At 41.6% G+C, this 25,656-nt stretch overlaps 2 protein-coding genes across 3 annotated transcripts in view; both read left to right on the top strand.

Moving 5' to 3' along the window:
- Nucleotides 1-7,891, top strand: part of CHRNB4 (cholinergic receptor nicotinic beta 4 subunit) — a 30,258-nt gene extending 22,367 nt beyond the window's left edge. Inside the window, exons 3-6 of the mRNA XM_072147669.1 lie at nucleotides 425-469; nucleotides 2,044-2,153; nucleotides 3,941-4,889; nucleotides 7,602-7,891. Coding sequence (XP_072003770.1) covers nucleotides 425-469; nucleotides 2,044-2,153; nucleotides 3,941-4,889; nucleotides 7,602-7,742 — 1,245 coding nt within the window. The 3' untranslated portion in view covers nucleotides 7,743-7,891. The remainder of the gene's footprint in view (nucleotides 1-424; nucleotides 470-2,043; nucleotides 2,154-3,940; nucleotides 4,890-7,601) is intronic.
- Nucleotides 7,892-9,326: 1,435 nt separating this feature from the next.
- The window catches only part of LOC140127234 (neuronal acetylcholine receptor subunit alpha-3-like), a 35,340-nt gene continuing 19,010 nt past the window's right edge, over nucleotides 9,327-25,656 (top strand). Inside the window, exon 1 of one of the 2 annotated variants that reach the window (XM_072147666.1) lies at nucleotides 9,327-9,510. Coding sequence is in view for 1 of the 2 variants with exons in the window: in XM_072147664.1 (XP_072003765.1) it covers nucleotides 24,295-24,340 (46 nt within the window). In the remaining variant the exon portion in view is untranslated. Of the gene's footprint in view, nucleotides 9,511-24,220; nucleotides 24,341-25,656 lie in introns of those variants that run through there. The other variant, XM_072147664.1, reaches the window with a different exon arrangement.

Raw genomic sequence — 25,656 nt, 5'->3', positions numbered from 1 at the left:
TGAAAATGTATTAAAACACAATAAAACCTATATAAATTTGGTATCACCGCGATCGCACCGAACCAAAGAATAAAGTAGGCATGTTATTTGGAGCGAAGAGTGAAAGTCGTAAAAACTGAGCCCACGAGAACGTGACGCACGTGACGTTTTTTTTCAATTTTTCCACATTTGGAATTTTTTTTCAGCTACGCAGTACACGGCATGTTAAAATAAATAACATCACGGGAAAGTAAAATTTGTTACGCACAAAATAAGCCCTCACACAGGTCTGTACACGGAAAAATGAAAAAGTTATGGATTTTTGAAGTTGGAGAGCGAGAAATCGGCCGAAAAACCCTGCGTCCTTAAGGGGTTAAACTGCTGTGAATTTTCAAAACCACATTGATATGTTATTTTCTTAATCAATATTTTCTATTTGTCACAGAATGAAAGAGAGCAAATCATGACAACTAATGTGTGGCTCAACCAGGCAAGTATAATTTTCAATAAAACCCTTCTATGTGTAATGTTTGGGTGACCTGATTGCATTGTTTATAACTTTTTAAGATTTAGTTTTATTTTTACTGAAATCTAATTATAATAATGCCTAAGATACAGATTTTAATCTAGGGCTCAAACAGTCCCTCTACAATTGTAAGATGATTGCCAAATTTATAGATCTTTGTTCCCAGCACTGGGATACGGACACAGGGAATGACAGCATACTAAGTCATAAGCTGTACTCAAATCCTTCCATTTATTTCAAATAGGCAGTGATGTATATCAGAACAGAAAAAAACCTGGCAGAGGGTGTGAAAAGGCGATAAAATACTGAAACGCTATAGGTTAGCTTGAATATACCAGAACCTCCCCACTTCATGTATAGTTTTTACTGGAAAAATACTAGACTAGAGGGAAAGAGAATGTGTATACAAAATGTCCTTGTGTTAGCTCTTAGTCACAACATGGCCTTCAAGCAGAGAAGTTCAAGAAAAAGACAAGGTAAACAATAGCGAGGACAAAGGATTTTCTAAAAAGTTTATACAAAATGATGCTTGAATCATGACATGGCTGTACAACATGGCCCCAGGCTAAGACAACATGGCCTCTGGTTGGACAAAATGGCATCTGGAGAGAACTATGATATCTCTCACACCTACTAACTAATCCTTCCAAAAACTGGGCAGTATTAGGGTTAAATAGTGGACTGCCAGCATGTTGACTATGATTTCCACAGGCTGGGGTTGTAGTCGATCTATTTCATGCTTCTGCTCCCGTTATTATTGACTTCCTATATATTTATAATCTCTGTGAGACAAGTGTGACTTCATGGGGCACATTTACTTACCCGGCCAACGGAGTTCAACTGAAGTGCATTGTCCGACGACAATTTACTGTGCCGCGATTCACAAAGATCATGCGCCAGATATCCTGCAAGTGTCGCTTCCCCACTCAGGTCCGCTATAGTTCACCATTTTCTTCCCTGTGTATGTAAGTGCATTGGTTGCGACACTGTTTAAATATTAAATCCCGTGCTCAGTCCGAATCAGTCGGATCGTCCAACAGCTTGTGGGCGACACAATCCCCTTCTAAAAAGCTGCCACAGTGGCGCAAATCCCGAAAATTTCCAAAATCCGCCGAAAGTGCGTTCCACGGACCCTTAGTAAATAAGCCCCTATATATTTTGAGGGCAACTTGTGTCAAGGAATTTTAGGCATCACAACATCCTGCTAATCCCTCATGGTCTAATCATTAGTCTTATTCATCTTTAAGCAGGTACAACACAATGCAGCTAGGACATCAAGGCCTTGAAGCAATGAAAACCCCACTGCAAAGGTCATGGAAAGGAAACTAGTCATAGAAGCATTGTGTGACTATTTACTGTGTTTTTTTTAACCACCATGTAAATGTAAGGCAAATGCTATGAGGTTATTAATCTCAGGACATTATTACATTCATTATGAGGGCATTATTACATAGGTATAATAGTATGAAGAATTTTCACTAAAAGCCTGTATATTAACCTACTAAATATACCAATTTTACTGACAAGTCTTTTTTCAGGAGTGGGTGGATTATCGTTTGACCTGGAATCCAGCTGAATATGATGGCATAAGGAAACTCCGCATCCCTTCAAAACAGATCTGGCTGCCTGACATTGTGCTTTACAATAAGTAATAATTTTATATTTCTAGGTTTATATAGCTGAATGTAAGGGAATCAGTCATCAGGATATCACATTTTTCACTAATGACAGGTTCCGATAGTGTTTAATACTAATTCTCAATTTGCTTTTAAAATTAACATTAGAGGTTCCTCTCACTGATAAAAGTATATAAAAGTTTACCTGGCTCCTTTCCAGGAAACTGGATTGAGTCATGGAGTCATCATCAATTTCTGCGCACTCAGGGTTGGACTGGGGATCCTTATCCCACCAGATAAATTATGCTGGTGGCCCACCCACCATCAGCTTCTAGAAAACAAGCTCTCATATGCCACCAAATTAGGTTGTCTTCTTCTGTAGCTGTGGTGTCCAGTACTGGATTAGAGCCTGGGCCCACCGGAGGTCTTCTGGTACTTTGGTGGGCCATTCCAACAGTGTGCACAGTCCTCTTGCATCTATACTTCCTGCTCCCTCCTCCCCCTCCCTCAAGCAAATATGAGGTGACCCTGTGCTGTGAGAAAATCTGTCAACTTACGTCAGTATGAGGGGAGGGGGAGGAGTAAGTAAAGTTGTGAGAGCAGTGTGCAGATGATTGACAATGATTGACTGGATGCAGTTTACTCACAGAGAGCCAGGTGTACTTTTATCAACTTAAAAGTGAGTGGAATCAATAATGTCAATGTCAATTATAAAGGCAGATTGGGAATTAGTATTAATAAGACTATGGGAACCTGTCATTAGGTGAAAATGTGAAATCCTAATGACAGGTTCTCCTGAAGCATTGATTTCCTCTAATGCTGGCTAGAATTACATTATGTATAGCTTTAAATCTATTTTGCTTCCTGAATGCTAAATCATTCTATATTCTAAATAGTCTTTATTCACAAATATTGTTGCTATAGAATATGTACAACTCATCTATATTGCTAGCATTGGTGATGCTTCTTACATATCTGTCAGCTCAATGGGCCTGGCTGCAATGGTCTCTACTCCACCTTCCTAATGTTGGATGATAGCACTAGGCAGAGTAAACTATATTAGGTTAGGTCACTTCTGCATATCTTATATCTATCATTCTACTTATGCAATAAAATCCAAGTAGAAGCAACTCTCCAAAAAAATAACTCTTTTCATTTCACTAAAAGTGTCATACAGCAGGACAATGCCTTCATAGACAGGGTGTAACGTTCATGTGCTGTATGACACATTTGGTGGAATAAAAAGAGTGATTTTTTTTAGAGTACTGCTTCGATGTGGATCTTATTGTAATATTGGTAAGGCAAGGTTAGCCTGCCAGCCATATGTCCTCCTGCATGTGCTGTTCCATTTCCCCTGTTCCAGAAGGCAGGGGAATCAACAGGCTCAGCATCATTGGGTGTACCCTGGCACCTCAGAAGTGGCAAAATAACAATACATTGGTATATTACAGCCTGATTAAACAGAACATAGTATAATTTCCCCTTTTTGTTATTGCTCTACTTAGAGGAGCAGAACATTGAACAGTGTATGGATAGATGTCCATACATCTATGGACGGGTGATTAAACAAGGGTGTTATGATAACATGACCTTCCATAAATTGAATTATTTACAAAATCGCAGAAGATATAAGTTTACAATGTAGATTTTGGCTGCTAGTCACCCAGGTATTAAATGCCTAGAAAATGCATTCTCAAATGAATTTCTAATTATACAAAGATACTTTAATGCTGTAAATGATACAATTGTATCATAGTAAAGTATACATTTAGAACTAAGTTGTGTCATGTTCTCTAACATGTGCTATTTATGACACCAGTGCCGATGGAACATACGAAGTCTCGCTGTTCACCAATGCAGTTGTGCAGAATAATGGCAGCATTGCTTGGCTACCTCCAGCCATTTACAAGAGTGCATGCAAAATTGAAGTGAAGCATTTCCCCTTTGATCAACAGAACTGCACCTTGAAATTCCGTTCCTGGACTTATGATTATACAGAAATTGATCTTGTTCTTGGCACAGACTCCGCCAGCATGGATGATTTCACACCAAGTGGAGAATGGGACATCATTAAGCTTCCAGGAAGGAGAACTGTCAACCCTCTTGACCCGACCTATGTTGATGTTACCTATGATTTTATCATCAAAAGAAAGCCTCTTTTTTATACCATTAACTTGATTATACCCTGCATCCTTATTACTTCATTAGCAATATTGGTGTTTTACCTTCCATCTGACTGTGGACAGAAGATGACCCTGTGTATATCTGTTCTCTTAGCCCTTACTGTATTTTTGCTTCTAATTTCTAAAATTGTCCCGCCAACTTCTCTTGATGTTCCACTTATTGGAAAATACTTGATGTTTACAATGGTTCTGGTAACATTTTCCATAGTTACCAGTGTCTGTGTCCTTAATGTCCACCACAGATCTCCTAGCACGCACACAATGCCACTGTGGGTCAAAAACTGTTTTTTGGAAAAACTTCCAGTCTTCCTCTTTATGAGACGTCCAGAGCACAACTCATCTGGTCAAAAGCCACGGGCACAACTGTGGACAAAACAGACGGACTCGTGTAAAAACTCTGCATGTCTGGTCAATGCTGCATCATCAAGGCCATATGATCAGAGGCTTAATGAACAGGTGGAACATCATCGAAACCAAGATTTCCGATACAGACACTCAAGAAAGTTCTCTCCACAGGTTCAAGAAGCAATGGAGGGAGTGAGCTTTATAGCAGACCACATGAAAAGTGATGATGAAGACCAAAGTGTAAGAGCCATCCTTGTATACATAAAATGCATAGTCACATATACTGGTCAATAGTCAGCTAATGAAAATCCAGAGCAACAGTAAACAACTGCAAAGGATTAACATTACATATGCCTGTTTAAAGTATTATAAAATCAAATAATCTATTGGACCCCATTCTGATTCTTATCTATGATTATATAATGCAGATAGTTTACTTCCAGTGAATATAAATCTCCTCTGGACACAAAGTATTTAGAATCAAGCAGGATCAAGAATTAAACCAGGGACACATACTAATAGATATAACTATAAGAGGTAATTTTCTTAAATTTGATATCCATGGCCTCCTTTCTTCTAAAATCAACTTTTAAAAGTATGCCAATGAACCAGAAAGGCGCCTGTGTAAACAGAGCCCCTCCCACCTCTGGCTACACTGTCTCCCCCTATTCCTCTGCTCCCTCAACACTTCCCCCTCCCTCTGCCTGATGTAATCTCAGTGCTTCTTATACACTGTAATAACCTGTGTATCTTCAGCATGGAGGGGCTCTTGTGACACCCCCCGGAGTCCTTCAGGCTCATTAGGAGTAAGGAGGCCATAAATAACAAATATAAGAGAATAACCACAGTCACAGTGCCTGCATCTATGAGTAAGTGTCCTGGTTTATCATGCTTGATTTTCATTGCAGATTTTCTTTAATGAAAGGATGGCAGTTAATAAAGTGGTTAATACATATGGTATATATATATATTCGCAAAGTAATGCATATTTTAGGGTTTGCGATCCTAGTGCACTTTCTAATAATTTATAGGTGTATAGTGCAGAATTTAAATTATCTCTCTAAATTTTGTTTACATTTCCATATTGATTATCAGCCATAAATCAGATTAATAGCATTCTTTTTCTTCAGTGGGACAATAAAAATTGACATGTGTGAGATCTACTTATTTTATTGCTTGTGTAACTAAACAGATTAGTCTTCAAGGACTTGTGCTTTATGTGTACAACTGAATGGTCACATTGTAAAACACAGTGGCCCACAGTCTGTGTCAGTGTTCTGGCGTATATTGCATATAAATACATGTGAAAACCTGCACATGTATTTATGAAGTGTCTCCACTAGTATTGTGTTGCGTCTTCACTATGAATGCTGCGAAACAATACTATACAACTAGCGGGGCGTTCCGGTGTGTATTCGTGCTGCTAACCAAATTTATGTTGGAAGTCTGACATAATTGTGACGCACACCCAATAAACAAACGACAGAAAAGAAATGTAGGCCCTTATGATTACCTCACTGGGATGATGTAGAGAAAAACTAACAAAAATAAAGGGTGGAACAATGTAGACAGCCCCTGAAATAAATAAAAATGATTCCTACATTAAATCATATATACAGAAGGTTTAGTTCTATTATCTTTAACCTTTATATATTTCATGATCATTCAGCTTTACAGGACTATGGGCTCATTCAGAAAAAGTTTTTGACATGCAGATGGGAAAAAAAGCAGATGCGGATAAAAGACGGATCCACACAGATATCACACATCTGCATTTTTTGCGGACACACAATGGACACGCCCATTTGAATGAGCCCTAAATCATATTATATTCAGCAGCACAGAAACCTTTCACACAGGCATTTAGTCTTCCAAACATATGCTATGTAGGTGGTAACATACACAGCACAAGTCATTTTCCTTTTGCATTCAGTATTTTTGTTAATTAATTTATAATATAATTTACATTGACACAACCAAAAAATTACCATAACAAACGCCCAAATCATCAGAGATCATAACAGAGGTGGCTGCACCACCTTAAAGGACACCTGTCATCAGGTCTCTGCCACTAGTCCTGTCACCTCTACCTGTTGGAGCAGCTCACAAGGATCCCATCCCAGCCTTTATCTAATTATTTCATACATTATTCATTGTAAAATCATCTATTCTTTATCATGTAAATGAGGCTGGTCACATGGTCAGAGGCAGTGATGTCACCCCTGTTACCCCTCCCCTCTCCTCCCCCTGCTCATGTCTGTGTGTAATGTATAGTAAAGTATTGCTAGTGTGTGCTGCATCTGCTGACATGCTGCATCCTCCTAATATACAGGTGAGAGACACAGACATCAGCTACACATGAATCTGACATGTTCTGCTGTAACATGGCTGCACCCTGGAGCTGCTGTATCTCTCCTATATACACAGGCTGCAGGGGGCGTGGCCACCAGCACCAGGAAGGATATCATTATACAGCCTCACATCATTATACAGGCTGTCAGTCATGCACTGGGGGTGTGGCTGTACCTCCCACTCATGAATAGAGTGGACAGCTTGAATATGCTAATGCTTCATTGGACATTTCACAGGTCATTTGCATACAGCTTTAGGACCTCATTGCTTAGGTTTACAGGCATGTAGAGGGACAATGAAGGGATAGAGGCAATGCTCTCTAATGGCAGTTTATGAAAATATATTTAGTCTAGGGGGGTTATTTTGCATGACGGGTTCTCTTTAAGCACTAGTGATTTTCTCCATAAACCATTTAAACTTGGAACCAATAATGCCAATGTGAACAGAGCCTTGTTATGATGTAATTGGAGAGGTGAAGGTGAGCTATAATCCATTATGTATAAATTGTTTCTTATAACTTATAAACTTTATTATGGTCAATAGGTAGGTTCAATAAATTTGATTATAATACAATTTAACTTATATGGATATTTCTTGCAGATTATTGAAGACTGGAAGTATGTTGCCATGGTTGTGGATAGACTCTTTCTATGGATTTTCATCATTGTATGTGTTGTAGGAACTGTTGGACTTTTCATGCAGCCACTTCTACAGAATCAGGCACCGACTGGAAGTCATTAGAGGGAAGAGCACTGTGCAATATAACTTTAATAATAACGATGCTTCCTCATTTCTATTTATGCTGGATTCCAAGGGAAAATTCATAAGAAGCTCTTCTTGTGTAGCTAACTTTGGAATGTCTGGACTTGAGTTCCATTTATATCCAATAAAGCACTTTTTATAAAAATAGTCTGATTATTCAATGTAGTCCTCCTTTCTTTTTTCTGTTTGAAATGTTTTTATTTAGACATTTGATTGAAGTCACTGAATAGATGAGACTGAGTCCTTCTGTTTGAATTATAAATCAACACTAGTTATATAAACCTATAATTGCAGCCACTTCCTGTGTCAGATGAGGTTATCTTATTTAAATGGCACCAAATGCATGGTTTGAAAGGTGTGATTCTCATCAGTTCTAGCCTGCATAGAGAAAGATAGCAAAGGTAGCAAAATCTGAAGTGACATCCCCCTACTACCTCTTAAAGTGACTCATCAGCCACAAAATTACTTTGTGCACCACATTTGCATATGTTTTTGAAAGTGACTTTTTGTATAGGTAAACAGTTATTTTTTCACATAAAAGAAGGATGCTAGAAAGGATATTTCAGACCGATTTTCAGACTGATATTTTAGTGGTATAAAAGCTGGTGACAGAGTTCCTATAAAAGTTATTAATATGAAGGGCAGTTTAAAGGGGTTGTCTAGGTATATAACAATTTTCATGTATAGCTAAGGGGGGCTTTAAAAAATTTATAGACCATAAACCAACCTGTCTCGCCACTCCCGTATAGCTGCGGCCCTGGAGGTAAAAAAAAAAGTGCATGTAAAAATAACAGTCTTTCCTATCACTCACATGAAAAATGTGAAAAATAGTTTCAGGACCCTTGTAACAACCAAGCCTCTTAAAATAATATAACGGGTTAAAGGAAATCTAACATTTAAAAATGGTCATTCTGATCAAAACATACCTCCACATAGCGGTAAGCTGATGCTGGAGGTTGTCTTGTTTAGGAACAGAAATAGAAATAGAAATCAGCAGTTTCGTCCAAAATTTGATTTATAAACTTGATCATTAGCATAACTATGCACGTGCCTAGCGTACTTCAAAGTTCTCCCCCCACCCTCTGTGTCTAGCTCCCGAGAACCGGTGATATCACCAAGCTCTCGGGAGCTCTGGCGCATGCACACTGTATCTTCATTATGTACAGCTGCCTGCTTTGCAGTGTGGCTATGAGAACTAACCTGGAAGTCTCGTAATCTTGTGAGATTTCCACCAGATGATTGGCAGTGGACTTCACCTGGAGGAAGTCTCACGAGATTACGAGACTTTCGTGTCAGTTTGCAGAGCCACACTGCAGGCGGCTCTGTGTGATAAAGATATTGGGGCAGATTTATCAAGCAGTCTGAAAGTCAGAATATTTCCAATTGCCCATGGCAACCAATCACAGCTCCCCTTTAAAATATTCATGAGCACTGGTCAAATGAAAGCTGAGCTGTGATTGGTTGCCATGGGCAACTGGAAATATTCTGACTTTCAGACTGCTTGATAAATCTGCCCCACAGTGTGCATGCGCCAGTGCTCCCGAGAGCTTGGTGATGTCACCGGTTCTAGGGTTGCGAGACACGGAGGGTGGGGGGAGAACTTTGAAGCATGCCAAGCGGTGTGAGGAGCACAGGAGTGCCAGAGGGTCATTTGCATATTTTATAAATTGAATTATGGATGAAACTACTGATTTCTGTGCCTAAACAAGACAACCTCCAGCATCAGTTTATCTACCCCTATGTAAAGGTATGTTTGGGTCAAAAGGACCATTTTCAAATTGTAGATTTTCTATAATCCATGATCCTTCCTCCCACATTGGGGGTAAATGCACCAAAATAGTCTCAATTATATGTGAGAATAGAAAAAACTAAGATAAATTACCAGCATTGAGTTGCATTAGGAGCACATGTCCAATTAACCATGCAATTGCTTGATTGTTAGCTGATCATTAGGACATTTAGGGAACCTCTGAGTAGAAATTGACCTAAATAGCTCCTGACAGTATGTTGTTAAGTAACCTAACACCTTCAGGATCATTTTCTTTTATGTCCCAGCTTGGTGGCATCATCCAAAAAATCAACAGTGAAAAATATTGATTTTTTGAAGTCATGGAAACAGAGAGTTTAGAACTGAAGTCAAGCTCTCCCTGCCTCAGCACACTCCTTCCACTGTGATTAACATCTTGTACCAGGTTTCAATAGAGATGGTTAATGATGTCCTAGACACAGGGCTGTCAAGTACAGCGAACGTAGGGTTCTGAGGCAGGGAATGCTTGTCTTGAATGTTAACCTATCCACTTTTGGGACTTTATGCAACAAATTTATATCTCACTTCCAAGTTGGTTTTCTGGATGATGCCACCATACTGGGCCATAAAAGAAACATCATCTGAAAGGTGTGAAGCCACCTGCCAACAAAATGAGGCTGAGACTTCTGCTGAGAGGTTCCCTTAACATTTTTATATCTTTTTACATTTTTCATCTTTTTACAAAGCCTTTTGTATTGTTATTTTTACAGAGTCATATGTGTGCTTTTTGTCTGTGGGACAATTATTTTTCTAGTGACACCATTTTCTGTGTAGTTTAATAATAATAATAATAATAATTTGATTTTTTATAGCGCATCATATTCCGTACTGCTTTTCAAATCATAGAGGACAAATAAAATAATACATTACAAACATTTACATGGAACAATAGGAGTGAGGGCCCTGCTCACAAGAGCTTGCAGTCTATAAGGATGAAGGGGTGTCACAAGAGGTATAAACAGGGCTGCATCTGTCATGAGGCAAGATGAAATCAAGTGGCAGATGCAAAAGTCCTGGGGCACAGAGGCAAATAATGGACTGATCGATAGAACTTCTATGCATCACTCAGTATGTAGCACAGGACATAGACCGCCTGCATCCCTGCAAATAAGACGTTAAAATTGCTGGAGGAAGACCGGGAGAAGAAGAGATCAGCTAGCGCTCGTCATAGCATCACTACATGTACATTGGGGGCAGGATACTGGTTGGAGGGGGCTTTATAAATATTTTTTTCTGAATTGCATCTATTTATGGGGTTGTGTATACTTTCATAATGTAGTGGCTGTATAAAATATACCTGGGGACTGTGTATGATGTTCCAGGGTGGGGGCATCTGTATGTAGGGTTGGTTTATAATATGAGGGGGGACTATAAATAATATACCCAAGGAGGGGGCATGTGTGTATGGTGGCTGAATGATAATGATAATACCCATGGGGGACATCTGTATATGGGAGTGTGTTTTTTGGGGGTGTCATGGCTGTGTATAAAGGGGAGGCTGTGTATACTGGAGAGAGGTTGTGTATACTGGAGAGAGGTTGTGTATACTGGAGGGAGGCTGTGTATACTCGAGTGAGGCTGTGTATATTGAAGAAGGGCTGTGTATACTGGAAGGTGGTTGTGTATACTGGAGGGAGGCTGTGTATACAGGGGGAGGGCTGTGCACTACTGCAGGGAGGCTAAATTAGGGCACCTAATAAATTGTGGGTGCTGTATATACTATAATTTATTTGTATGACTAACCATAGGCGGGAGAAATCATAAAGAAGTCCTCTTCTTGATGGATCAGATCTTCACCTGTAAGGTAATAGGTGCTAGATGTCACTCATGTCTGTGTCCCTGACTGACTACTAGTGTGTAAGGTAGCATCATCGGGTCAGCATTTTTAAATTTTGCCTCAGGCAACAGAAAGGCTAGAATTGGCTTGGCCGAGGATGTGAGCAGTCACACGCTGGTGAAGCTCCCGCTGAACATCCTGTATTTATCTTGCACCCTGCCTTATTATTTGTCCAGCGGCACCCAAACGATGACCAGAGAGTGTGTGACCTACCATGGGCAGTGGAGGAACGAAAAAGAAGCACACACTCCACTCCACTCCACTACACACTGCGCACACACTCCACTCCACTCCACACTGCGTACACACTCCACTCCACACTGCGCACACACTCCACTCCACTACACACTGCGCACACACTCCACTCCACTACACACTGCGCACACACTCCACTCCACTCCACTACACACTGCGCACACACTCCACTCCACTCCACACTGCGCGCACACTCCACTACACACTGCGCACACACTCCACTCCACTACACACTGCGCACACACTCCACTCCACACTGCGCACACACTCCACTCCACACTGCGCACACACTCCACTCCACTCCACACTGCGCACACACTCCACTCCACTACACACTGCGCACACACTCCACTCCACTACACACTGCGCACACACTCCACTCCACACTGCGCGCACACTCCACTCCACACTGCGCACACACTCCACTCCACACTGCGCACACACTCCACGCACACAGTCCACTCCACACTGCGCACACACTCCACTCCACACTGCGCACACACTCCACTCCACACTGCGCACACACTCCACTCCACACTGCGCACACACTCCACGCACACAGTCCACTCCACACTGCGCACACACTCCACTCCACTCCACACAGCACACACTCCACTCAACTCCACACAGCACACACTCCACTCCACACAGCACACACTCCACTACACACAGAACACACTCCACTCCACTCCACACAGCACACACTCCACTCCACTACACACAGCACACACTCCACTCCACTCCACTACACACAGCACACACTCCACTACACTCCACTACACACCGCTGAACATCCTGTATTTATCTTGCACCCTGCCTTATTATTTGTCCAGCGGCACCCAAACGATGACCAGAGAGTGTGTGACCTACCATGGGCAGTGGAGGAACGAAAAAGAAGCACACACTCCACTCCACTCCACTACACACTGCGCACACACTCCACTCCACTCCACACTGCGTACACACTCCACTCCACACTGCGCACACACTCCACTCCACTACACACTGCGCACACACTCCACTCCACTACACACTGCGCACACACTCCACTCCACTACACACTGCGCACACACTCCACTCCACTCCACACTGCGCGCACACTCCACTCCACTACACACTGCGCACACACTCCACTCCACTACACACTGCGCACACACTCCACTACACACTGCGCACACACTCCACTCCACTACACACTGCGCACACACTCCACTCCACACTGCGCACACACTCCACTCCACACTGCGCACACACTCCACTCCACACTGCGCACACACTCCACTCCACTCCACACTGCGCACACACTCCACTCCACTACACACTGCGCACACACTCCACTCCACTCTGCGCGCACACTCCACTCCACACTGCGCACACACTCCACTCCACACTGCGCACACACTCCACTCCACACTGCGCACACACTCCACTCCACACTGCGCACACACTCCACTCCACACTGCGCACACACTCCACGCACACAGTCCACTCCACACTGCGCACACACTCCACTCCACTCCACACAGCACACACTCCACTCAACTCCACACAGCACACACTCCACTCCACACAGCACACACTCCACTCCACTACACACAGAACACACTCCACTCCACTCCACACAGCACACACTCCACTCCACTACACACAGCACACACTCCACTCCACTCCACACAGCACACACTCCACTCCACTCCACTACACACAGCACACACTCCACTCCACTCCACTACACACAGCACACACTCCACTCCACTCCACACAGCACACACTCCACTCCACACAGCACACAGCACACACTCCACACCACACAGCACACAGCACACACTCTACTCCACACAGCACACACTCCACTCCACTACACACAGCACACACTCCACTCCACTACACAAAGCACACACTCCACTCCACTACACTACACACAGCACACACTCCACTCCACTACACACAGAACACACTCCACTACACACAGAACACACTCCACTCCACTACACACAGCACACACTCCACTACACACAGCGCACACTCCACTCCACTACACACAGCACACACTCCACTACACACAGCACACACTCCACTACACACAGCACACACTCCACTACACACAGCACACACTCCACTACACACAGCACACTCCACTACACACAGAACACACTCCACTCCACTACACACAGCACACACTCCACTCCACTACACACAGCACACACTCCACTACACACAGCACACACTCCACTCCACTACACACAGAACACACTCCACTTCACTACACACAGAACACTGCACACTACACTCCACTCCACTACACACAGAACACTGCACACTACACTCCACTCCACTACACACAGAACACTGCACACTACACTCCACTACACTACACACAGAACACTGCACACTACACTCCACTACACTACACACAGAACACTGCACACTACACTCCACTACACTACACACAGAACACTGCACACTACACTACACTACACACAGCACACACAGAACACACTCACCCGGAGTCCCGACATAGACGCAGGCAGCTGCGGGCAGGTAGGGAGATCGAGCAGGAAGGGGAGCAGCTGCCCCGCTGTCCACAGGTCTCCCGGGGCCTGCGCTCTCGCTCCCGAGCGCTGATGACACAGATCACTGTGTCACGTGTCCCGTTGAGCGGCCCGGCGCGCGCTGTGATCGCGCTACAGACACTTACCTCTTTTGCAGCGCGTGCCGGGCCGCTCAGCCTGCGCGCTACAGGGAATAATTGCCATGCGTAACTTTACGCATGGCAATTATTTTGGGGGGTAATGGCGCCTCATCACGCGTCTATGACGCGTGGTGAGGCGTTAATGCGACCTCTGTCTGCTGTACTATACAATGTGGTGGCAGGGTGCGAAATGTGGGTCACGCTTTTCCAGTGACTCTGTTCTTTTTTGCAGTTTTTTTCACTGCACATACTCCTCTTATGCTAGAGGGGTGAGTATATTAGTACATAGAGCAATACCATTTAAATGTCTGAGCTGTAGAATTGACCCAGATGGGCGATTCATTGCCCTACACTGTATTTTGCTTACCAAGGAGATTCTTCTCATTGAAGTATACATCCCGCCACCCCACTCCTCTGCGGTTCTAAATAAAATTCTGGAGGAGTGGGTTAGATGCTGTCTGTTACGACGCACATACAAGTTCAGAGCGACATGTCCATAAAAAGGATGCCCTGGAGCTGGAGAGGGTTCAACGTAGAGCCACAAAATGATAAGGGGTATGGAGGGTCTCAGTTATGGGGAAAGATTAAAACAACTAGATTTATTTAGTCTGGAAAAGAGACGACTACGAGGGGACATGATTAATTTATATAAATATATGAATGGTCCATACAAAAAATATGGTGGTAAGTTGTTTCAGATTAAATCAAATCAAAAGACGAGGGGGCACTGTCTCCGTTTGGAGAAACCAAGGTTTAATCACCGGAGGCGACAGGGCTTTTTTACTATGAGAACTGTCAATCTGTGGAATAGCCTGCCTCCAGCGCTGGTCACAGCAGGGACAGCGGAGAGCTTCAAGAAGGGTCTAGATGCCTTTTTACACCTAAATAACATTGATTGTTATGCTATATAGGATTGTTTCCCCTAAATCCCTCCCTCATCCAATCCCTACCCTTCCTTGGTTGAACTTGATGGACGGGTGTCTTTTTTCAACCGTATAAACTATGAAACTATGTCATATAGGATTAGGGTTAACGTTTATTGGTAACCTAGGAACACAGCGCATTTCGGAGTATCGAAGACTCCTTTCTCAAGTGAAGTGAGATGTATATGATGACATATGACAGCAAGAAACAGCTCCCTGAGGGCGCATTCACACCTTTAGTTTTTAAGATGCAGTTTTTGGAGCCAAAAGCTGTCCTAAATAAAATTCTGACGGTGGCTCCAGAGTTTCCAGATATCTCCACCTGATTAATAGGAGACTTCAATAATTATATCAACCCATACTATGACAAGCACCTTCAAGGAAATATCCCTGCTGGTTCTCGCTGACGTGGGCTTGACAGACATATGGAGAAACAAATTCCCCACGATATGAAGATTTTCGTGTTATTCGAGCTCCCACAATTCCTTGTCACGGATTAACTTGGCAATTGGAAATGATAAAATGTTAGGAATGGTGGTGGAGGTGGAATACGCTCCCCGAAGTGTGTCCAACCACTCCCCAGTGTTGGTTACGCTGAAAATGGCTGCCTTTGGAAGCTTAACCCTTTCTGTTTACTGATCCTGCTCCCGACAGAGAGGATCCCTGGAGAAATAAGGGAATTTCTACAGTTCAATACAGGTACCACTTATAGGTTAATAGTCTGGGAAGCTCTGAAGTCATTTATCAGGGTCTGCTTTAACAAAGGCATTAATGCCCATATGTCTAAGCAGAAGGCATTTATGCAACTATTGCAAGCGAGAGTGCAGGACACTGAACGCTGCTTCGTAGACTGGATTGGGTAGATTGGGTAGAAGCCCAAGACCTATTGAAGTCTCATACGTAAGCAACAGCTGAGGCTAAGAAGTTTTTTGTCCAGCAGAAGTACTTTGAAGGAGGGGAGGGTACAGGCATCTATTAGCCTCCATAATAAGAGCACAGAGGGAGTCCTCCAGGGTACGATCACTGACTTCCAGGTCCGGAGAGGTAGTCACCTCAGATCAGGATATTCTTGAGGTCTTCCGGGGATTTTATGAGGACACTTATTCCTTTAGATTGAGAGATGGGACTGCAGAAATTGAGGCCTTCCTGGATACAATCACCATGCCTACATTGTCTAGGGAACAGAGGAGGATGTTAGAGTCCCTAATCAGACGGGAAGAATTAGAAGAGGCTCTTAAAACATTTCCAAATGAAAAGGTCCCTGGAGCAGATGGTCTGCCGGGAGAGGTCTTTAAAACCTATGGTTCCCTACTATTTCAAGAGTTGCGAGAGGTTATTAAGGTGGCAGAGGATGTGGGTGAATTGCCTGGTTCTATGGGAGATGTGGTTGTTGTTGTCATACCAAAGCCTGGCTGATGCCTGAGTTGTACAGGCCAATCTCACTGCTGTGTACTGATGTGAAGTTGATAGCTAAAGTACTGGCGAACAGGCTGGTTGGGGTAATATTGGCTTTGGTTCACGAGGACCAGACAGGCTTCATGCCAGGGAAGTCAACATCTATTAACCTTCGACGACAATAGGCAGCAGTATGCCTATTAGGTCTGATAGGTCAGGATAATCTAGAAGATGGAGTAACTGTTGGTAGAATGTTATACCAGGCTAGGAAGCTTATTGCTATGTACTTGCTTCGCCTTTCTGCACCAGAGCTAGAGGCGTATGTCAATAAATTGAACAACATTATAAGGTCAGAAAAAAGTGTTTATTGTAAACGTAGGCCAAATGCAAAATTTAAACGGATTTGGGGCACTTAGCTGGACTCACCGGGACTCCCTTTTCAACTTTTATGTAGTGAACTTATATCGAAATGATTGTGCAACTCTGTTCTCTTTGCTGTCATCTATGACATATGTACTAGCTATGTATCCATGTCACATTGGATTCCTATAATGCTGGGTTACTGTAAATAGAGGGGGTTGAAAGGGGTCCAAGAAAAGGAAGGACAATTTGGAACATCCGAGCAAAATTGTGCAATGATGTAAGGACGTCAGTATCAGAAATGGCAGCCCTAGCGGATCCTGCTCTCACTAACAGCCGGGGGAGCAGACCAGCTAGTAGTAGGGTGGATGGGAGTGCAGGTAAGCCAAGGCAGATAGTGGTTGTAGGGGACTCTATAATCAGGAAAACGGATAGAATAGTTAGTCGCCAAGATCGCCTCAACCGATTGTTTTGCTGTCTCTCTGGTGCCAGGGTTCGGCATGTGGTGGAAAGGGTGGATAAATTACTGGGAGGGGCTGGGAATGACCCAGCTGTCATGATCCATGTTGGTACCAATGACAGAATAGATGGTAGGTGGAGGAGCCGGAAGAATAGTTTTAAAGAATTAGATTCAAAGCTTAAGGGAAGGACCTCCAAAGTAGTAATCTCCGGAATTCTACCTGTGCCATGCGCTACACAGAGCAGACAGCGGGAGCTCAGGGAGTTAAATGCATGGCTCAGATCCTGGTGTAGAGCAGAGGGATTTGGGTTCCTAGAGCACTGTGCTGACTTTTCATTGGGGTACAAATGATAGATAACTTGCACCTAAATGGAAGGGGGGCTGCTGTGCTGGGGGAGAAGATCCTAGCAGGGGTGGCAGAGTAGGGGAGGAGGAAAAGGAAGACACAACAGGAGTAGACAGGTCAGAGAGGGGGCAGGTTATGTTGGTGTGTGGTGATGTGTGCCGTGTATGGGGAATAAGGCAGTGGATAAGGAGATCCACAAGTTACAAAACAATGTGCAGATATATGTGCCAGTAAAATTACTTTAAATCAGATAAATAACTATGGAAAATTATAGTGTATGTTCACAAATGGCAGAAGTATTGCAGGCAAAATGGGCGAGCTTGAGGCTCTGATATTAGAGGAAGATTTAGATGTTGTTGGTGTAGCAGAGATAAGGCTTGATGCATCACATAAATGGGGTCTTAATATTCAAGGTTTTACACTCTTTCGGAAAGACAGGGCAAATAGGAGGGGAGGTGATGTATGTCTGTAGAAGTCAGAAGAGACTTAAAACCAGGAGAGCATTGAAAAAATTATTTTTGGTGTAATTTATAGACCCCCTAAAATCTCTGAGGAAATAGAGGGTCACCAATATAAACAGATGGAGCGGGCTGCAAAGGAGGGGACTGTAGTGATAATGGAAGACTTTAACTTTCCAAATATAAATTGGGGTCGGGGCTCTTCTTCATCTGTGAAGGGGAGACATTTTATAAACTTTCTGCAGGATAAATTTATGTTGCAGCTTGTAGAAGATGCCACAAGAGGTGATGCTTTCTTGGACCTTGTGATTTCTAACAATGCGGAGATTGTCCAAAATGTCAGTGTCCGGGCAACCCTTGAGAACAGCGATCATAACATAATTATTTTCCTCTTAACCTGTTAACGCTCAGCGTCCGATATATCGGACGCTGAGCTCAGTGACTTAGCGCTCAGTGTCCGATATACCGGACGCTGAGCCGATGCCAGTTCGGCTCAAGATTTGAGCCAAACCGGCATCGGGAAACATGGGGTGCCGGCTGTGACTGATAGCCGGCACCCCAGTGTAACACCCGCGACCGCGGCATCTAACATCCATCTGGGGGGTCTTTCCCCCACGATCGGGCCCCCCGAATTGTTTTCCCTTGTGCAATCCCTTCCCTTCCTTGGTTGAACTTGATGGACATGTGTCTTTTTTCAACCATATAAACTATGATACTATGATACTACTGTCACTATGCATCTGGTCTGGAATGTTACGGGTAAGGGGGGAGGGTGTTTGTTTCTGAGGGCGGGAGGGGGAGGTGGGGATTTGTGGTTCTATAAAAAAAAATGTTAAAAAAATCAATAAAAAAAGATTTGATTTAAAAAAGAAAGTGACTGCAGAGAAGCCTGGAGCTTGGTAAATATCTGGTCTTTGCTGGATAACAGACGAGAGGAGGACAAAGGATGGGTTTGTACAGAGACAGTTGAAAGTTCATGTGTGCAATATTAATTTACTTCAAAACTAGAAATTTATTTTAAACTTTTTCTTAAGGACTTTTTTTAGCGGTCCACATTACATCCCCACGCTTTCTTTGTGGTTCAATAAAAATTATGTGGCACTCTTGAGGCAATACTTGTGCTGGTACAACGCTGGTGAATACAATGGTGAAAGTTTTACTAGGAGCACTCAAATGGTTACAAACAGTAGATATTACAACTTCTTCTCCCATTCCCTGGGTCCATCCAAATCTGACTATTACCACTAGCATGAAAGGGTATAAGGACCTCACAGGAATACAAGAAGCGTGTGATTAGTCTAAGGTCCTTAACCTTCTCCATACTGATAGTAATTTTCATGTAGGGATGGGCAGGCAGAGGGAGAGAACAATGCAGATGCACTGCCCTCTCAGGGATTGGGTGATTCCCCTGATTTCAGGACAGTGGTCTAACAGTGGTTTAGCAGTGCTGGGTCATCTTAAATTCTGAAATATACAGTGATGGGTGTAGAAAAAAAGGAGATTCAAATATTTTTTCATATTTTGCCATTGACCTTAAGGGGTTAGAATGATTATTTGTAATAGAGCAGACATTACTAATATTGTTATCTTTATTTCTTTAGTTATATGTTTAATAAATCCTAAAGAAACCTAGATTCTGCGCACCCAGCTTGCCCAGACCTTATACAATTGATAATCCAATCCATTTTTGGACTGGAAGTGAAGTAACTAGCATGCTATTTTATTTTCTGAATGTTTCCCCATCATGCAAAATGAGTGTACATATAGTACATGGGATTACGGCTTGTGACTGGCTCTATTATTTCTAGGTGGAATCCACAATAAAATCCATGTTAACATACTATTTTTTAAAAAGCCAAATTTACACTCTCCTTTTGTCTTTTGAGTATTCCTATGGTAATTTCAGCCTGTCTCTGCTGCCTCCTGCTTGTGATTCAAAGTTTCCTCTTTGTAAGCTCTTACTTACAGGAGGTAGGCGTGAAAATACCTAAATTTAGGATATACTGGAATCTCTCACTGGAAGAAATGGGCAGCATGAGTCAAATTTACAATTCTCTCTAGATTATCTCTGCAGGGGCAAAAAAACACTCATTATACTCTTGCATTTTTTTATATTTATTTATTTTGGTTACTCATAGAATACATCCTATTCATTTAAAGTACTATGTATATCTCTGAGGCTGTGCTTTTTTATTGGCAGAGCTGATATTACTTTTAATCTTCCTCTAAGAATAGTATTCTCTGTATTTACATTTTATGAAGTCCCAATAGACTACTGCAATTAGTTGAATTGTGTGTTTGGAATAGCAACATCTGGAACTGAAGATAAAGACATTGGATCATTATCAGGGAGGGCTTCATTTAGGAGGAAGGACACCCATGGGATACATTTTATTTGCTACTTAAACACAAACAATATTTTAACAAAGTAATAAGTTATAACAACCAAAGCATGACACAAGCAACTAGAGTGCAACCTAAGTAGCTCTTGTCTATTTTCTGTGAAATTTTGAATTACCATTGAGTGCTCCTTGTGTGATACTTTCAAATAATAGGATGATAGTCAGTTGTTTGGGGAATGATCATGTGGACATGTAAGTGCATCTTGGAGTGATAACAACAATGGAGTTACTATTTGTCTAGTTGTCCAAAAGGAGAGTTTAATTCAGAGCAGTTATCAAACAGAAAGGACAGGGGACTGCAGCTGTGCATTTATGGTCGCAATAGGGAAGAAAATTGGAAAATGTTAATGGCACTGTTCCAGATAAATGTAAAGATCCAATGAAGTATTTATTTCTATGAATTGCTGTATTGTTGAGTTTTTAAGGACCATGCCTTTTTTTTTGTTTTCATGTTTCTGTTTTTAACTCTGCTATAATAGGGATAAAGCAAGAATGAGAATTGAAGAGAGGGTTGCATTCTGACCAAATCACTCCAGGCAGAGCTGTTTGCTGCAGAAATCTGCTTCGCCAGGAAGATTCCTAGTGGGAAGCTCTGCTTGTCTTCACAATGAGCAGCTGAAGCTAATACTTTTGATACTTTAGGTCCTTGTGTGCTTGACACCCTTATTGCACACACTGCGAGATCTCAGCACTTACAAGCAGGGGTTGGGAACAAGTTCCTGCTTGCTTGAGGGGAACCCCCACCTCCTACTTACTAGTCCACTGATCCATCCTCTCCACTGTCCTTTTACTTAAGTTTTGTTCGATCCCAATTGCTGCTGCATTCTGGTTTATCCACCAATGATAAAAGCAAATTGTAAAGAACGGTTAGCTTAACCCATTATTGGAGTGTAGGGGGGTCATAAATTACATTTTAATTTTTAAAATGACTCCCCAACTGAGGAGCTGTTCCAGCCAACCATTTTTATAATGTGTTTTCTAAATTAGGGTGTATAAACTGTGGTCTGCAACCATCCTAGAATATGACTCAGAACACCTAAATAACCAATTCACTTTCCTCCAGATAGAAACATGGAATATGCTGGTAAGCATAAAACAATGGAACAAAAATCCAGCATACAGTGGCTGCAGAGGGAGGGAGACTGTAATCACAGGGTCGCATGGCAGCCCAGGGTCCAGTGTAGTACCCCAGGTCTGCCTGTGACAAGTATCTATTTGGCTGGGCCAAACAGATGCCTGTTACTTGCAGACATAATGCATAAGTAGTGCAGTACATTATATAAGAGGTCAAACAATGTCATGAAAGTGTCCCCTTGGGTGACAATGTTCTATAACAAAAAAGGGAAAAATATAAAGTGTAATATAAAATGAAAAAAAACCAAACACACAAAAATGGCCCACCCCTATAAAAAAAAGTACCTCTACGCCTGTAAATAAGGCATAGTAAAATTCGAAAGTTAAGGCTTTTGGAAGGTGCCGATGCAAACCCTTTTTTGTTCCTGCAAATGTCATTATGCAAAAGAAGGTAATTAAAAAAACTCTAGAAATTTGGTGTGCATTGAAAAAGGATATAAGCAGAACATTTTTATTAGAAAATACAATGTTAGATTTGCATTCTGTAGAGAAAGTTAATAATAGTTCACCAGTGGGGCATATGAAACCCCAAATTGTGATATTAAAAACTACATTTGGCCCCCCCAAAAACCAGACCACATACAATTATAGTGACAGAAAAATATAAAAAAGAAAAATATAAAAGCTTATGCTTATTGAGGGAATTGACAATTGACATTATAAAGACAATTTTTAACCACTTACTTTACAATTTTACTCAGTGATGGTCAGTGTAAAATTCTAGAGCAGACACTTCATGATCCCTCTAGTGCTGTGAGATGCTTTGTACTGACAATGTGGTTAGATTATTAGGGTCCAGGTTTATCTACACTTCCATTTAGCTTCTGAACATTTACTAGTATCTGAAACATAGAGAGATGAGACAGATCAGAGATGATGAGATCAATGAGATGGATATAACACACAATGACACTCTCATCTCTGCTATCTCAGCCATAACATACACTTTTAGGCCTGATATGCCTCATCCCCTGGATAAAACTGGTAGAATAAGTCTCCTCAAACTGCTGTTTGCCAGTAGGAAGTGTGTGTGTGAGCTCCTCTTGGAATGCAACGGGAGGGGATGATGCAGACAAGAGCTCAGTGCAGCATCAGACAGGAGAAGAATATGTCCTGCCCAACCTTGGACTTCTGATTTATGATCGGATCCCGGGGAAACCGAAATTGTATACACTGACTGATAGAGACAGGATGGAATTATATCTGTGAAATGCTATATTTTTGTTAGTTACAGTGAATTCGAGAAGGTGTTATTTTGTTATCCTAAGTATATTTAAAAATCTTGTCTTCGTGGAAATACCCCTTTAATGTGGAAAACAGGTGTGGGGATAATGGGTTAATGTTGTAAATAGAAGCTCCTTTTTTCACTCTGTGCTGAGCTGTGTGTTCTTTCTGGTGTACCTGCACACACATTGCCGATTCTAACAAATGACCTCTTTCTTCTATATTGGTACAAGGACTTCAAGTAGTGGGGAGTACATCAGGTAAGTTGTCACAGCTCCCCTATGCTCTCCTGTCTTAGGCAACACTCTGTGGAGAGTCTTGATGCCAGTTGTGTGTGCTCCCTAACGCTGCTGGTCTCAGTACCAAGCAAAGATTGGCACTCAAAGCATGAGAGGACCGTAGCACAGTGATTATACAGCAACAACACTGGCACCCAAATTGGGAAGAGGTGAGTATTTATTTAGTCAATTTTACTAAAGGTCTATTTTATTTATTGTTTGGAGTTTGTATAATTATTTATCACCTGCTTTGGGTTCTGTATTATTCTTTGTCTTCAGCTTCTAGGATATGATTTGATATTTCTGGGCGTTAAGAGGTATATATGTATATGGTACTAATATGGTGGTGGTTTAAATAGTGATCCATTGAGGTGGCAATGCAGCCCTCGGATCACAAAATGTTGTGCATCCCTGTTCTATATGGAGCGGACATATATCCTTGCATTTCATTATTATGTATATACAGGGTCATTATAGCCTCCAGCATCTCTCACTATTAACTTTTGTGATAATAATATAGACTAGAGCTACACACAGATTTTTGTTGCCAACTATCAGCTGCAAGATATACTTTTTCACCCTGTCTACTTTATATTCTCTACTTATTCTGAAGGGGAAATTATTTCTCAAATACAGAAACATTCTACAGCAGATATAAAGCAAGACAGACATATGTATAAAACATCTGAGATAAAGCCGAAACTTTGTATTCACAATTTGGATGCCATATGCAGCGATAGCCATTGTATTATTTGTTACAATTTTGCTTTCCCGGTTGTTTGGGTAACATTTATTTCCCAGTTGCCTGCTCTCATACAGCTGTTCAGCTGGGGGAGGAGAAGATCATTATGAGCAGAGCTCTTTTATTGTCAGATGGTCTCTGATATTGTAGTGCAGACCCTCCTCCAGCACATTCTACTAGTGTCTGACACAAGTAAAATATTCTATTTCACCAAAATCATGAAATGGCTGTGCACCTACATTACTCTTCTGGCACTAATTCATGGTAGGTTATCACTATTATATTTTATATCATCCATTGATGGAATGGGAGATTTTACATTACATATTTGTATATCTGTATATTGATACATAGATATAAGAGGGGAGGTTGTACATTTGAGTAATTTATGTGATCAGTTTCAATTGTATTTCTGTAATATACTCATGCTAGAAGTTAGTGATTTATAGGGTGTGTCTTTTAGATCATTATAGACCCAGGTCTGCTGCGTTCTTTATGTACTAGAAAGCAGCAACTGAATCGAATGAGTATATAAGTGTTTGCCTGCTTTTGGAGGACCTGGTTTCTTGTGGTGTAGTTAGAACATTTAATACCTGCTGCATTAGGTATATGACTATAAACTGTATTTTGTGTTATTTTACTTTGTGAAAACCACCTGTAACTGGAACTGATGCTTTAGTATCACAGATTTAATAATAAGCCCATAACTTGAAATGCTGAACATGATACATTAACACATGGCATGAAATCTTAGCAAATGAACATGAAAATTGAAGCTTCTCATATGTTACATGAATAGGTACTATTTTCCCCAAAGATAGATGGTGCTATGTAGTTCTTCTGCCACCATACGAATTAAGATACATGACTGGTCAGAGCGAATGTGCATATTAATCGAGAAGGGTGGGGACACATGTACGTATGGTTTAAAACTCTAACTAGACTCTAACTAATAGCTAGTAGTTGTTTTGGAAATTGTACTCAGTTTCACTTTTCATTTTTCTAATTAAAATGAATTATATTTACTGTAAAGAAGGAAACAATTTCAAATATCCTTTTTACCATTCACACAAGGCAACAGGTCATCTTTGTACCATTTACCCCTAATCTGTACAGTCGGGGGTACAATAACAATGGACACATAAAGGAAACATTATAAAAAACTGCCAAATAAATCTTTTGTAATAGATTTGGAGTAAAAAACTGCATGTGTATGTACAATTTATATCGATATACATTTGCTGCCGTGCTATGCTCGACTATATATGTATGTTGGCCAAAGAGCTTTCAGTTCTCATGTAAGGTTAAGGTTTCAGATCTGATTTTTAAAAAAATATAGCAAAATTTAGGCCAATGATGGATTTCCAGTACTACAATTTAGCTTGAATCACTTTTACAACAAGCCTTGTTAAAAATCCTTTCAAAATTCTAAATATGTGAACCCATTTTTATTTATGTAAATATTTACCATGGAAAAGGTCAGACAAAATAAAAACGCCATAGGCCTAGTAAATATGCTGCTGTATTTTATGGTCATCCTAAATTTTCTTGGCAAAGTAGAAGCTTGCCCTTTCACTAAT

This window comes from Engystomops pustulosus, chromosome 4 (genome assembly GCF_040894005.1).
Source record: "Engystomops pustulosus chromosome 4, aEngPut4.maternal, whole genome shotgun sequence".
NCBI lineage: Eukaryota > Metazoa > Chordata > Amphibia > Anura > Leptodactylidae > Engystomops > Engystomops pustulosus.
Note: the sequence above shows the minus strand (reverse complement) of the source record. Positions and strands in the feature narration are given on the sequence as shown.